At 38.8% G+C, this 15,094-nt stretch overlaps 1 protein-coding gene across 1 annotated transcript; it reads left to right on the top strand.

Moving 5' to 3' along the window:
* The first annotated feature begins 8,926 nt into the window (after positions 1–8,926).
* LOC140182260 (uncharacterized mitochondrial protein AtMg00860-like) lies at positions 8,927–10,082 on the top strand. Its single transcript, XM_072228403.1, has 2 exons — positions 8,927–9,067; positions 9,723–10,082. Exons 1-2 carry the CDS (start codon positions 8,927–8,929, stop codon positions 10,080–10,082), a joined length of 501 nt encoding a protein of 166 aa, XP_072084504.1.
* The last annotated feature ends 5,012 nt before the right edge of the window (positions 10,083–15,094 follow it).

The raw sequence follows: 15,094 nt of genomic DNA, 5'->3' as shown, positions 1-15,094 counted from the left end.
GATCAAAGTATGAACCCGAACCCAAAGAATTGGCTCACAATGGTTTGAGGGAAGTACTTAGATTTCAGTCCAAAAATCGTGAGTTTGGCATTTAACTTGCCAATGATGCAAGGAGATCCTCACCCTTTCATTAGAAGGGGTCAACTTTGATCAAAGGTTGATCAAGTCCTCATGGACATCTATGTGGAAGGAGATCAATGGAAGAGAGACTCCAAAGGCAAGCCGGTTCAATTGAGAAGGCTTGACCTCAAGCTTGTGGCTAGGAGATGGTTGGAGTTTATCCAACGCTCTATCATTTCTACTAGCAACAGGTCTGAAGTTACAATAGATCGGGCTATCATGATCCATAGTATCATGAATGGAGAGGAAGTAAAAATTTATGAGATCATACCTCTAGAACTATACAAGGTGGCGGACAAGCCCTCCACTTTGGCAAGGTTAGCCTTCCCTCATCTCATCTGTAACCTATGCAATTCAGCTGGAATTGTCATAGAGAAAGACATCCTCATTGAAGAGGACAAACCCATCACCAAAAAGAGGATGGAGCAAACAAGAGAGCCCACTCATGGACCACAACAAGAGCATGAGAAAATCCCTCATCAAGAAATCCCTTAGATGCCTCAAGGGATGCATTTCACTCCACAAAACTATTGGGAGCAACTCAACACCTCTTTAGGAGAATTGGTTCCAACATGGAGCAACTAAGAGTGGAGAACCAAGAGCACTCCATCATCCTCCATGAAATCAGAGAGGACCAAAAGGCCATGAGAGAGCAGCAACAAAGGCAAGGAAGAGACATAGAGGAGCTCAAGCACTCCATAGGATCTTCAAGAGGAAGAACTAGCCGCTGTCACTAAGGTGGACCCGTTCTTTAATTTTCTTGTTCTTATTTTTCTGTTTTTCGGTTTCTATGCTTTATGTTTTGTCTATGTTTTTGTCTTCATTACATGATCATTAGTGTTTAGTGTCTATGTCTTAAAGCTATGAATGTCCCATGAATCTTTCACCTTTCTTAAATGAAAAATATTTTCTAAAAAGAAAAAGAAGTACATGAATTTCGAACTCTATCTTGAAAATAGTTTAATTATTTTGATGTGGTGGCAATACTTTTTGTTTTCTGAATGAATGTTTGAACAGTGCATATTTTTGATAGTGAAGTTTATGATGTTAAAATTGTTGGCTCTTGAAAGAATAATGAAAAAAGAGAAATATTGATAATCTGAAAAATAAAAAAATTGATTCTTGAAGCAAGAAAAAGCAGTGAAAAACACAAAGCTTGCGAAAGAAAAAGGCGAAAAATAAAGAAAAAGAAAGAAAAATAAAAAGCAAGCAGAAAAATCCAATAACCCTTTAAACCAAAAGGCAAGGGTAAAAAGGATCCAAGGCTTTGAGCATTAATGGATAGGAGGGCCTAAAGGAATAAAATCCTGGCCTAAGCGGCTAAATCAAGCTGTCCCTAACCATGTGCTTGTGGCGTGAAGGTGTCAAGTGAAAAGCTTTGAGACTGAGCGGTTAAAGTCATGGTCCAAAGCAAAGAGAGTGTGCTTAAGAACTCTGGGCACCTCTAACTGGGGACTCTAGCAAAGCTGAGTCACAATCTGAAAAGGTTCACCCAGTTATGTGTCTGTGCCATTTATGTATCCGGTGGTAATACTGGAAAATAAAATGCTTAGGGTCACGGCCAAGACTCATAAAGTAGATGTGTTCAAGAATCAACATACTGAACTAAGAAATCAATAACACTATCTGAATTCTGAGTTCCTATGGATGCCAATCATTCTGAACTTCAAAGGATAAAGTGAGATGCCAAAACTGTTCAGAAGCAAAAAGCTACAAGTCCCGCTCATCTAATTGAAACTAATCTTCATTGATATTTTTGAAATTTATCTTATATTCTCTTCTTTTTTATCCTATTTTGTTTTTATTTGCTTGGGGACAAGCAACAATTTAAGTTTGATGTTGTGATGAGCGGATAATTTATACCCTTTATGGCATTGTTTTTACATAGTTTTTAGTATGTCTTAGTTATTTTTTATTATATTTTTATTAGTTTTTATGCAAAAATCAAATTTCTGGACTTTAGTATGAGTTTGTGTGTTTTTCTGTAATTTTAGGTGTTTTCTGGCTGAAATTGAGGGACCTGAACAAAAGTCTGATTCAGAGGCTGAGAAAGGACTACAGATGCTGTAGGATTCTGACCCTCCTGCACTCGAAGTAGATTTCTGGAGTTATAGAAGCCCAATTGGCGCGATTTCAACTGCGTTGAAAAGTAGACATCTTGAGCTTTCCAGAAATATATAATAGTCTATACTTTTTCCGAGATTTGATGGCCCAACCGGTGTCTAAAAACCGGCCAGAGACCTTTTTCTAGCGTAAAACGACAGAACTGGCACCAGAACTGGAGTTAAATGCCCAAACTGGCATCCAAGCTGGCGTTTAACTCAAAAGAAGGCCTATGCACGGTAATGCTCAATGCTCAGCCAAGCACACACCAAGTGGGCCCCGGAAGTGGATTTCTGTACTATCTGCACTTAGTTACTCAATTTCTGTAATCCTTAGTAACTAGTTTAGTATAAATAGCACTTTTTACTATTGTATTCGCATACCTTAGACCTTTTATCACTTTGAGACTTGAATCATCTTTTGTTATATTTGGGAGGCTGGCCATTCGGCCATGCCTAGACCTTTTTCTCTTATGTATTTTCTACGGTGGAGTTTCTACACCTCATAGATTAAGGTGTGGAGCTCTGCTGTTCTTCATGAATTAATGCAAGTACTATTGTTTTTCTTTCAATTCACGCTTACTTCTTCTCCAAGATATACTCTCGTACTTAATTCAGTTAAGTCAGAATGAAGGGTGACCCGTGACAATCACCCACTATCTTCGTTACTCGCTTAGCCAAGATCCGCGTGCCTGACAACCACAAGCGGTCTACATGATGTTCAATGTAAGTCATTGGACGATAGCCGGAGTATATTCTCTTGGGTCTCTAATCCACGGACCGATTTCGTGAGGTTAGAACCTTCGTGGTATAGGCTAGAACCAATTGGCAGCATTCTTGAGATCCGGAAAGTATAAACCTTGTTTGTGGTATTCCGAGTAGGATCTGGGAAGGGATGACTGTAACGAGCTTCAAACTTGCGAATGTTGGGCGCAGTGACAGTGTGCAAAAGGATAGAGAGATCCTATTCCGACGCTAGTGAGAACTGACATATGATTAGCCGTGCGGTAGCTATACCTGGTATTTTTCATCCGAGACGAGAAATCTGACAGTTGATTAGCCGTGCAGAAACCGTACCTGGTATTTTTCATCCGAGAGGATCATACAGCTTGCCATGGAAGGGAGCATGCATGATTGGAAGAAGACAATAGGAAAGCAGAGGTTCAGAAGTAACAAAGCATCTCCAAACGCTTATCTGAAATTTCCACCAATGAATTACATAAGTATCTTTATTTTAATTTATGTTTTATTTATCTTTTAATTATCAAAACCCCATAACCAATTGAATCCGCCTGACTAAGATTTACAAGATGACCATAGCTTGCTTCAAGCCGACAATCTCCGTGGGATCGACCCTTACTCGCATAAGGTTTTATTACTTGGACGACTCAGTGCACTTGCTGGTTAGTTGTGTGGAGTTGTGAAAAGTGTGATCACAATTCCGTACACCAGTTATGCAAAGAGGACAGCTGGCGTGTAATCTGCTTCCTAAGGGCCCAAGGAGAAGTGCTAGAGAGAGAATTACTAATAGAAGGTTGCAGGGTTATGCTTGACAGTGATTAGTGGTACGATTCTCTCTCTAACTTTCTGTTATTCTTCATTCTCTTCCTCACCTTTTTCTTCTCTAGTCTTCCCTCTTTCTCTTCTTAATTTCGAATATTCTTCTTTGAACCATGTACTTATGTCTTGCTGCAGAATTTTTGGCTGACATCTTCCTCTTCTGCATCACATCATATGATTTAATTACTTTTTCATAAAGTCCTATTTGTTGATATTAATCCACTGTTTCATTGAATTTCCCTTGTTTTGTCATGAACCCACATTAGTAACTTCTCTTAGTTCAATTTAATTAAATTTAGTGTCTTCACCCTTCCAATTTGGTGCTTCTATTGCCATGGCCATAGCCGACAATACACGATGAAGGCATAGAGACGGATATTAAACACCTATTCCAAATGCTAGAATCAATTACGGAGGAGCACAGAGCAGAGCGCGCCAGAGCCTCTGAAGCCACTAATCTCAAGTTTGATGCTATTCAAAGCTCCATAGCCTAGTTTCTGCACGATTAGCGTCGGAGCCACTCTCCGTCGCGTGAGTTATCTCGTGGTTCAAACTCAGGGTCAGATCTACCATTTCGAACGGGCTTACAGTCAAGAAGATTGACTTTTGATCTTCCTAAATTCGATGGTAGTGTGATGCTTTTGGTTGGATTTTTATATGAACTAGTATTTTGAATTTTTTCGGGTACCCAAAGAGGAGCAAATCATTGTCACTACAATTCCCATGTCTGGGATGGCAATTCCGTAGTTTCAACTGTCTCAAAGGACGACACGACTTTGATCCTAGAACCAATTAAAAAGGGCTACTATTGAGATTGAGTTTGGTCTATCTTTACTTGAGTCTCCCAGAAAATTATTGTTCAAACTATAGTAGTCTAGCTCGATGAGTAAATATTATTAAGAATTTGTGAGTTTAGCTAATGGTACTAACAATGATCTACTTGAAGCACTTCGGGATTGTTTTGTTGGTGGTCTCAGCCTCTCAGGCATGACATTCGGCGTGAGGTCAAGGCACAATGCCTTCCTTCTCTGGTATGCGTCGTCACCTTGACACGTTTGTATGAGGACAAGTTTGCTTCAACTCCAAGGAACACGCCGGACCTACTGTAACACTCTACCACAGAATTTACGCTTAGGTCGTAAATCAAAGGTGGTGAGGCGCTACAACCTCTAAAAATAATATATATATATATATATATATCAGAGATAATATATCTAGGATACTTGAAGGAAAGATGAACAAAGCAAGATCGAAAACACGTCACTCTCGAAAGGCATCAAGATAAAATGCTTGTATAAAAAACCAAAGAGACATATATATATATATATATATATATATATATATATATATATATATATATATATATATATATATAAGCTAGTACATAAAATGAAAATCCCAAAAGTAGATCTTCGTTTCTGTAAGAGTCTCCAGCACGTTCAGCATGGTGCCTCGCGTCCTGCATATGAAAAATAACAAATACGTATGGAATGAGAACTGGAGGTTCTCAGTATAGTAACAGTGCCCGATAGATAAGATATAAGGCTCTGAGAAGCCGAAGCAATCCTAAACTTCTACTTAGGGATTCTAATCTATCTCTTCAATTCCAGTTCTCTACAAACCTCCCAATCGCTAGTTTGGAACAACCCTCAGCGTCACCTCCACCAGCATGAAGGATCTCTCAAAGCAAACACATACAAGACATACAAGTAATACACAGATAAGAAAATAGATACATCATTTAAATCACGTAGCATATAAATATAGATAAACAATTAGGCAAACCCAAACACAATATGCATACTTAAACAAATCATACAATTCGCATGATGCATGTTTGCCCTATGGCTGATGAGTCTCATCTGTCAATTATATAGCCAAACCCACATGTCCAGTAGCGAACCCTGGACGGTCCCTAGGTGTGCGCATCCCCAAGAGTATATATATATATATATATATATCATCTCATTGGTCAAGATCTTCCGGAAAGGTATAAATGTCCAGCCACACTTGCGATGCATGGTCAAATGAATCTCAAATCTCAACTTCGAGCAAGTAGGGGTGAGCCACTGTGTCTATAGAAGGAGATGCAAATAAATTATAATTACCATCCTGGAGCAAGTGGGGAGAACCACACCCTTGCATCTACCCAAGAAGCTCAAATCATCTTAGCTCGGAGCAAGTGGGGCGAACCACACCCTTGCATCTACATAGGAGGTATATTCTCATATTTCCAGGAGGAACCAAGGAAGGGATCCTAACCTCCCACTATCTCGCTAGAGGCGATTTTACAATACCAGGAGGAATAAAGAAGGGGATCCTCACCTTCCACCATCTCATTAGGGTCGCACTTACAAGAAAGAGTGCTTAAGATGAAACAATCATGCCCAATTCAGTTTCATAATCAAAATATCGTTTCATAATAAAAATAAGCTTCTTCAAACTTATCTCCACTATACTCTGATATGTTCTCTTTAATCCACTCAGTACACTCCACAAAGCACTCTAGCTAATCCACCTGTAATACTCTACAATCCTAAGTTACCGGCTCTAAATTCCTAACCAAAAATACTCCTTTTATCTCATCCAATACACTCTCGCTCGTCCCAAAGCCTAAACACTAGCTATCAAAATAGTGGTTATAGAGGTTTAAAAAGTTAGAAGAATGGTTAAAAACTCAAAAATATAACTTTAGAAAAATAGGGTGGTCATGCGTACGCATGCCACCTGCGTACACATGAGTTCAAAATTTGCTAAAGTCGCGTACGCATGAATGTAAAAGTGACAATGTTGCATACGCAACCATCTTTCATGTACGCGAGTGTATGGGCAAGGAAGGGGTCCCGTGTACGCATGATACATGCCGCGGCATGTCAGTTTTGCCAAAAAGCTGTTAAGTTCAGAAATAAGTTTTTCACACCAAATTTTCAACACGCATAACTTTTTCTAATAAAAATTATTTTCAGTCCATTCTTCGAACGTTATAAATTTCATGGACCTAATTTTTATTCAAGATAAGTTTTACAAGATTTGGGGGTCTAGAATCTAAGTTATGGCCTACCAAAGTTGGTCAAAAATCGGTTTTTACCAAAACTTTCAAATACTATAGTTTTCCAAAATTCTCAATCCAAAATCCACTTAACTACACCCAAATCAATATCAACCGTACCAAATTTAGGCCTTCAATGCCTAACAAGTATTATTTTCAAATTATCAACCCATTCAACCCACTAATCACTCACTTTCAAACCAATTCAATCCACCATTCAAATTCCAACCAAATTTTCCATCAATCATCATTAAAATCAAAACCATTATCATTCATTGACATCACAATCATTATTCATATCATCTAATTTCACTTTATCAATTTCAATCTTCAACATCAACCTCATTCAACAACATCAACTAACAAAACCACCAACTTCACAATCTACAGATTCAACACCAAATTTAACAATTTCCATCCATTAGTTAACCAATTCACATAATTCAAATCTATCCTAAGACAACTATCCTAAGGTTCACACAACATTATATATTAACTACAAGAAATCGAAACTATACCTTGGCCGATTTCACCCAAGCTCAAAACACCACAATTCAAGCTTGCAAGACTCCAAATCAATTCCAACAAGTTCCAGTCACCAAAACTTTATCCCAAGCACTCCAATTTACCGATTTGACTTTAATTCACATGTATTCAATCTAGTTTCATACAATTTTATCACATCAATATTAGGATTTACTAATTCAATAATTTACAAGAGTTTAGCAATTTTTTACCTTATCCACCAATGATTGGGATAAAACCCAATAATAATCCAATGCTAGATAATACGTAAACTACCAAAATCATGAAAATCTCTCAATACCCAAACCAAATTCACACGAATGAAGAAAATGGAGAACTGGACACAAAATTTAAATATTCTTACCACTTGTTCAGATAAAATTGAAGAGCTTGACGAGGTGAATGTGTGACCACAAATGGTACGACAATCGAAGCTTTGGATTAAGAGTTATGATCAAATGAAATTTGGAAGTGGATAAGGGTTTAGTTTTGTTTCGCTTCACTTCTCTTCTCTGTGGAATGAAAAGGAAGAGAGAAGCTGAATGTTGGCTTAGTGTTGGGATTTTGTTATGTGGGCTTGGGCCCACTTGGGTCCGGTTCAACCAGTTTAGTCTGTTTGTTCAACTTTGGACCAAAATTTTTAAAATTATAGTTTAAATTCGTATTCTAAATATATTTGCTTCTTCAATTTATAAAATTTAATTTTCTAATTTTTCTGGCTCATAATAATTTATTAGTTAATTATTTATTAATTAACCGGGTTTTACACCTGCTACCTATCATTCCCCATTCATGAACCAAACTCCAAACAGTGGGCCGCGTCTTACCACTTGCAGCACCCTCCTTCTGTTACTTTCTAACCCACTGCTTGCAACGCCCGAACCCTGTTCCAACCAAGAATCCCATTTGGCGTCTCACCCCAATGGAGATTTAGAGCAAGAGAGAGAAATGTTCGTGTTATTGGTGCGATGACAAGATCTCGGTGAGCCATTGGTGTACTAATCAAAAGTTTATGTTGCTGCAACTTGAGACTGATGAAGACCATGACACCACAACCATGTCTGAGGCATCAGAAGGTGAGGATCACTCCCTGTTGTAGTTGGACCAGCAAGTATTTGCTCATCATTTGTCCTACAATGCAATGCATGACACTCATGGCCCTGCTACTATCTATATTAAAGCTATCATCCATGGGCTAAAGGTGTGAGCACTAGTTGATTGTGCCAGTTCTGATATATTTATTCAACCTCATATCGCGAAGTTCTTGAACTTACTTGTTGAACCAACACTAGGAGTCAAGGTCATAGTGGGTGATTTTAATGTTCTACATTGAGGGTTATATTTCATCCATAGATATGTCGTAAATGGATTCCAAGTGACCATTCCTAAGGTCTATATTTTGCATGTGGCGGATGGTGATTTAGTTATTGGAACAACATGGTTGAGGACATTGAAAGCTCAGATAGTGGACTATGATTCTTTCTTTCTCCGGTTTATGCATCAAGGCCAGTTAATCACAGTCTTAGGTGAGAAATCTATCACAGCGGCCTAGGCTCAATTTCACCACATCATGAGGTTTGTTCATACAGATGCTATTGTCGAGGCCTTCACTCTCGAAGTGCAAAAGATTGAGGGTGAATCGATGCCATCATTGCAGCTGCCCGATTACATGCAACCTAACTTGGTGTTATTGCTACAAGCTTACACTGCAGTTTTTGGCCAACCTTCTAGACTTTCTCCTTGCAGACTCATGAACATTGCATTCCTCTAGTGCAAGGTGCAAAATTGGTTAAAGCTCGCCCTTACCAGTACCTTCATTCTTAGAAGGTTCAAATTGAATCTATAGTTTAGGATATGCTTCAAGAAGGGATTATCTAGCCTAGTAAAAGTCCCTTTTCGTCGCCAATTTTGTTGGTTAAGAAAAAGGACGGTACATGACGAGTTTGTATTGACTATTATGCTTTAAATAACATGCATCACCATTAAGGATAGCTTTCCAATACTGACCATCGATGAGATGTTAGATGAATTGTTTAGTGCTACTGTATTCTCTAAATTGGATTTATGCTCAAGTTATCACCAAATCTTAGTGAGACCAGAGGATCACTTCAAGATAGCTTTCCAGACACAACAAGGATTTTATGACTGGCTTATAATGCCCTTTGGTTTGACAAATGCCCCAGCCACTTTTCAAAGCCTTATGAATGATGTTTTAGGCCTTATTTACGTAAATTTGTGCTGGTGTTCTTCCATGATATATTAGTATATAGCCATATATAGGAGAAACATTTGGAACATTTAGAAGTGGAGCTTAAGACTTTGCAGCAGGAACCCTTGTTTGCTAAACTTTCTAAGTGTTTGTTTAGTGCTCTAAAGTAGACTACTTGGGTCACACTAATTCGGGCAATAACATTCATATGGAGACAGTTGAGGTGCAAGCAATAATGGATTGGGATCGGCCTCAAAACCTCAAACAACTTCGGGGCTTCTTAGGCCGTACCGACTACTATCATCGTTTCATTAAAGACCACACCTTTTTAGCCTCTCCACTTACTGATTTGATTAAGAAGGATGCCTTTACTTGGAGTTCTCTTGCTGATTCGGCATTTCTTTGGCTTAAGCAGGCCATTTCTTCAAAGTCAGTGTTGGCCTTACCCAATTTTGAGAATCCTTTTGAGGTTGAAACCGATGCTTTCGGTACTGGCATTGGTTCCGTGCTAGTATAAAATAAGCATCCAATTGCTTATTTTTCTAAGAAGTTAACTCCCAATTTGCAGCAACAATCAGCCTACACTAGGGAGTTCTATGCTATCACCAAGGCGCTCGCTAAATTTCATCATTATTTGCTAGGGAAGCACTTTATTTTTTGCATTCATGACAGTTGCCAACATCCTAAAGGAAAATTTAGGCACAATTTAGTAACTATCTGATAGATATTATCCTTTTTGAGAAGCACAATATAGAAGTCCATAAGAACATAACATGTCAGAATTTCAAGTGAATAAGTATCACAGTGGAACTACAAAACTAACCCCATGGGATAATTTTATAACAACAGAGTTTTGACAGAACACCGAAGGCTTAATTAAGAGAAGGTAATAGGTGCAATGGGGATATCCTAAAATTGAAGGATTCAGGGGATTATTTGGTATAATTAGAGGTGGGTGGATTTTGCAGGTGAAGAGTCAACACGCAGGGTGCGTGTTGGACACGTGTCAACATTTTGGCCGACATGCAGGAAGCGTGTTGGACACCTTTCTTACACATCCACAATACTGTAATACACTTCAAATATCAATATTCAATCAAAATACAATCATTATCTCCATATTAAAAATAATTTCTGCAACTTTTATATTTTAAAATATGGTGTTTATTATTATTTTTTTTCTCTAGTAGGGCTTTGTTAAAAGTTTGACCTGAAGGAATGTCATTGTATTGAAAGAATTATACTATTTTATCTTCTTAAGAAAGGAATTTTTTCCAAATAAACATTTTTAATTTTTTAAAAATAAATGAATAAGTAGAACTATGGCCGTAGCTTTTGGTATGTGATTTTGGTCACTAATTCAACTATTTATTAAAAACTCCCTACACAAAATTCAAGGAAATACTGATAAGAAATGTTGATTTCCCTCTTAGTTGGTTGGTATGTTTTAATTAGCAATCTGTTAAAATACTGGCATCTCCAAAACAAGGAAAACTTTATAAGGTTGAATTCTATTATGCTAAACAAGGTAAGCAATTCTATAGTATTTTCTCTTCAATACTATAGTAGAAGTAGATTACTCATGATACGTACGTGATAATTAAAGCATCAAGAACGTGTTCTACGCACCTGATGGGATATCCTAAATGCTAATAACGGGATCTAATATATTTCATAGTGCTCAATTACTCAATACGCACCATCCAAATGGCTCATCCCAGATATTTCCATTCCCTAAGTCAAATAAACACTACTAAAAGAGTTTCTGATTCTTGGCTATTCCTAAAACTTTGGTCAATCTTGATTTCTCTGACCCACAAGGCATCTTACAGATGCTGAAAATAAACCCGAATAGTATGTCAAATTCCTTGTCTTTACACTCTTCATTTTATTCGCTTTCTATTGTAATTTATTTTATTAAGGGAAAAAATGGCCTTCAAGCTTGGAAAATTATATCACAAATACTAAGTAATTTATGGTTTTTTCAGCTGAAAATGAAAAAAAAGTGAAAGAGATAAACATCATTCTAGTTCCACTTTAGGCGGTTTCATGTTTGTTTTAGACATGAAATAAAAATAAATACAGGAATTTGGTGCTAATAAAATATGGTTCAAAAGACAAATTATGATTTCCAAAACTAGGGGGTGGCAAAGCAAAATTTAGCCAAGCCCCATAGTGGTAAACCAAGGTGTAACACACCTCGTCATATTTACAAATTAATAACTAGCAGCCATAATGGTACACCTTTAATGGCTTTCTCAATGTTACCTGGTTTGTTTAGATTGAATACAATATCTGTGCCACAAGAAGGGAACTGAGAGGATAGGCAAACAAATAATGTAATGTTAATATAGGATGAATTCCATTTAAAAGCATAGAAAGAGTAGTTCATGCTTGCATGCAGGGGTTTACCAGCAATATTATTTTTCTGGCATAGCGTTATGGAAGTCATGTCCATGAGTGAGAGATCTTTTGAAGTAATGTGTTGATAAAAAAGCGTGTCAAGAAGGCGTGCTTGTGAGTTACACCTTGGGTCATCATCATACACTCCATCGATATTTGTTGCTTTGAGTACAACCTCTGCATTAACTACATAAATGAGAAAATAAAAGTAAGTGGATTGTGCTAAAGGTCCTTTCACATGCCAAACCAACATCAAATTTAGAATGTACACTATAGATTAGTGGGATGAATATTATTTTTTACATGGCCGATGCTTGTTATCCTGTAACGCCGTTGATGAATTGAATTCATACCCCATATAACAAATGATGAATCCGTTCTTTTGGCAAGCGTACCAAAATTTATTGTCAAGTAATAACCCACAGTGGAGTGGGATCGTATCCATAGAGATTGGTGGATTTGAGCAACTTTAATTAATTGGTGAATTAGTTAAGCTAAGCAGAATAAATTGTGAGTGCAAAATTGTAAATGGACAGAAACATAAATGGCTCAAAAGTAAACATAAGCAGTAAAGTGCAGAAATGGAAATGACAATAATATAAAGTACAGGAACATAAATGACTCAAAAGTAAATGGGAATGGGGATTTGCAGAATATAAAGAAAGCTATGAAGAGAATGGAAGATAAGAATAGGGGAATTCATTGAGATCAGGAGATGTTGTCTCTTTGGATTAAATCCAGCTCATATCCTCTTCAATCATGCAACTCACTGACCTCTTGGAAATCATGATTGATTGAGCTCCAATTCCTTGGTGACTCAATCTCTTAGATCTTGATCAATAGCCAATTCCTTGGTCTAATTGCTCATGAAGAGAGATATGCTTGGTCCCTGATTATACCACACATCATCATAGGTCCAAGTAGAGGGAAGATTATATGTCACCATATCCAAACACCAAAACCCAGATCCTACTCAAGTGTGAGAATGGATTTCTAGCTTGGCTTCATGTTTCCTTTTCCAAGGTTCCCATGAAACCCATTTTTTATTCAATCCCTTTTCCAAGGTGATTGAACACTATCATTAAAACGAAATTCCTTCTAGCAAATCAAAGAGAGGATGAAGAGAAAAAGAAATTCACTATCATTAATCCATCAAGTACAACAGAGCTCCCTCCCTCAATGAGAGGAAATTTAGCTACTCATAGCTCCAAGAAAAAGTACAAGAGATGGAAGAGATGATAAAGTGAAAAGTAGATCTAACTATAGCTAATAGATCAACTGCTTAACCCCTTCTCAGTACTTTGAGGTTTTATTTATACTACTTCTAACACTGGAAAATAAAGAAAATACAAAAGTGAAAAGAAAATTATAATTTGGAGGGAAAAGAAACTCAATAAACGTGATCTTCTAGCTGGCGTGTGATTAGCGCTTCAGTGGCGTGCCACGCGCAGCTTTAATTCTAGCTTGGTGTACCACGCCCAACTTTTCAAGTGGCACGCCCTCCTTCATTGGCATCCCTGGCGTGCCACGCCTTCGAGCCCAAGTGGCACGCCTAGTCCTTCTCCCTCTTCTTCTTGCTTCTGGAAAGTTGAACTAGCGTGGCACGCTCAAGGTCTGGCGTGCCACGCCCATTGTGTGTGCTTGGTCTTTCTCTCTAGAAAATTGAACTAGCATGGCACGTCCAGGGTCTGGCGTGCCATGCCCCATTTGTGTGCTTGGCTCCTTCGCTGGCGTGCCATGCCCAGAACTCAAGTGGCACGCCCAGGTCTTCTTGGTTGATTGGTGATACTGGCGTGCAATGCCTGAGACTCAAGTGGCACGCCCAAGTGAAATTCTAGGGCTGACGTGCCACACCTTTGATACAAAGTGGCACGCCCATATGGTTGGCCTTCTATCTTCCTCTCTGGAAAATTTAACTGGCGTGCCACGCCTAGCAATTTGCCTTGGTCCAGTAATTGGCGTGCCACATCAGGTCTTCCAAGTAGCACGCCCAAGTGAAACTCTAGAGTTGGCGTGCCACGCCTTGATACCAAGTGGCACGCCCAGCTTTGCTTTGGCTTCCTTGAGTATTGGCGTGCCACGCCTGGATGCTCAAGTGGCATGCCCAAGTGGGGATGAAAGCTGGTGTGCCACGCCTTCGATACCAAGTGGCACGCCCAGTGCTTGGGCCTTTGTCCTTGTTTTCTGGAATCTTGTACTGGCGTGCCATGCATTGATGCTAAAGTGGCACGCCCCTTTTTGTGTGGGTCTTCTAAGCTTGGCATGCTATGCCTGGGTTTTCAAGTGGCACGCCCAAGTGATAAGTTGATGCTGGCGTGCCACGCCTTCGATACCAAGTGGCACGCCCAAGTGATAATCCCCTCTGAATGGATGAACTGGCGTGCCACGCCCCATGGTTCAAGTGGCACGCCCATAGTATGTGATGGGCTAGGCGTGCCACGCCCAGCATGGCGTGCCACGTCCCTTTAGTGGCCTTCATCATTGCTCTCTGGAAAATTACACTGGCGTACCACGCCCATACATTTTCTTGAATCATGCTCCTCTGGAAACCATAACTGGCGTGTCACGCCCAGTTCTTGGCGTTCCACACCCATACATGACTTGAGGATCCTCCCTGGAATTCAGTACTGGCGTGCCACGCCCATACATTTTTGTGGCGTTTGCTCCAAGTGGCACGCCAGTTTTACACGCCTAGCCTTATTTTGTTGTTTTCTTCCCTTTTTGATGTCTTTTTCACCTGAAAATCAGCATAAACCCATTTTAAAGCAATGTACCATAATATTCATCAAATAATGCATGAATTGCAATGATCAAGATTATGCTCTTTTATGGTCCTTTTTATACAAGAAAAAAGGGTAGATGATGCAAGTCATCAGCCGTATTAGATGTTCTTGTAAGAGCCAATCGGATCAATTTGTCAAAGTCTATCTTAAAATGCAATGAATGCAGGTATGCAAATGTAATAAACAAAAGAAAAGAAAGATAAGAAAAATGAGAAGTGAAATGTTGAAAAGTGAAAGAAGAGTAAAGTAAGAAAGGAGAGAAGAAAGAAGAAGAAAGGAAAAGAAGAAGCGACGCGTAAGCATCGGCCGCAGAATGATTGTGTGACGCGTAAGTGATTGAGCA

This window comes from Arachis hypogaea, chromosome 19, assembly GCF_003086295.3.
Source record: "Arachis hypogaea cultivar Tifrunner chromosome 19, arahy.Tifrunner.gnm2.J5K5, whole genome shotgun sequence".
Classification (NCBI taxonomy): Eukaryota; Viridiplantae; Streptophyta; class Magnoliopsida; order Fabales; family Fabaceae; genus Arachis; species Arachis hypogaea.
This window is presented reverse-complemented; position numbering and strand designations above follow the sequence as displayed.

Excerpts from the sequence above, each read along its gene's own strand:
- LOC140182260 (XM_072228403.1), top strand. The coding sequence starts at position 8,927 with ATGAGGTTTGTTCATACAGATGCTATTGTCGAGGCCTTCACTCTCGAA. Across the intron at positions 9,068-9,722 it reads TGCTACAAGCTTACACTGCA|TGCTCTAAAGTAGACTACTT; the intron begins GTTTTTGGCCAA and ends GTGTTTGTTTAG.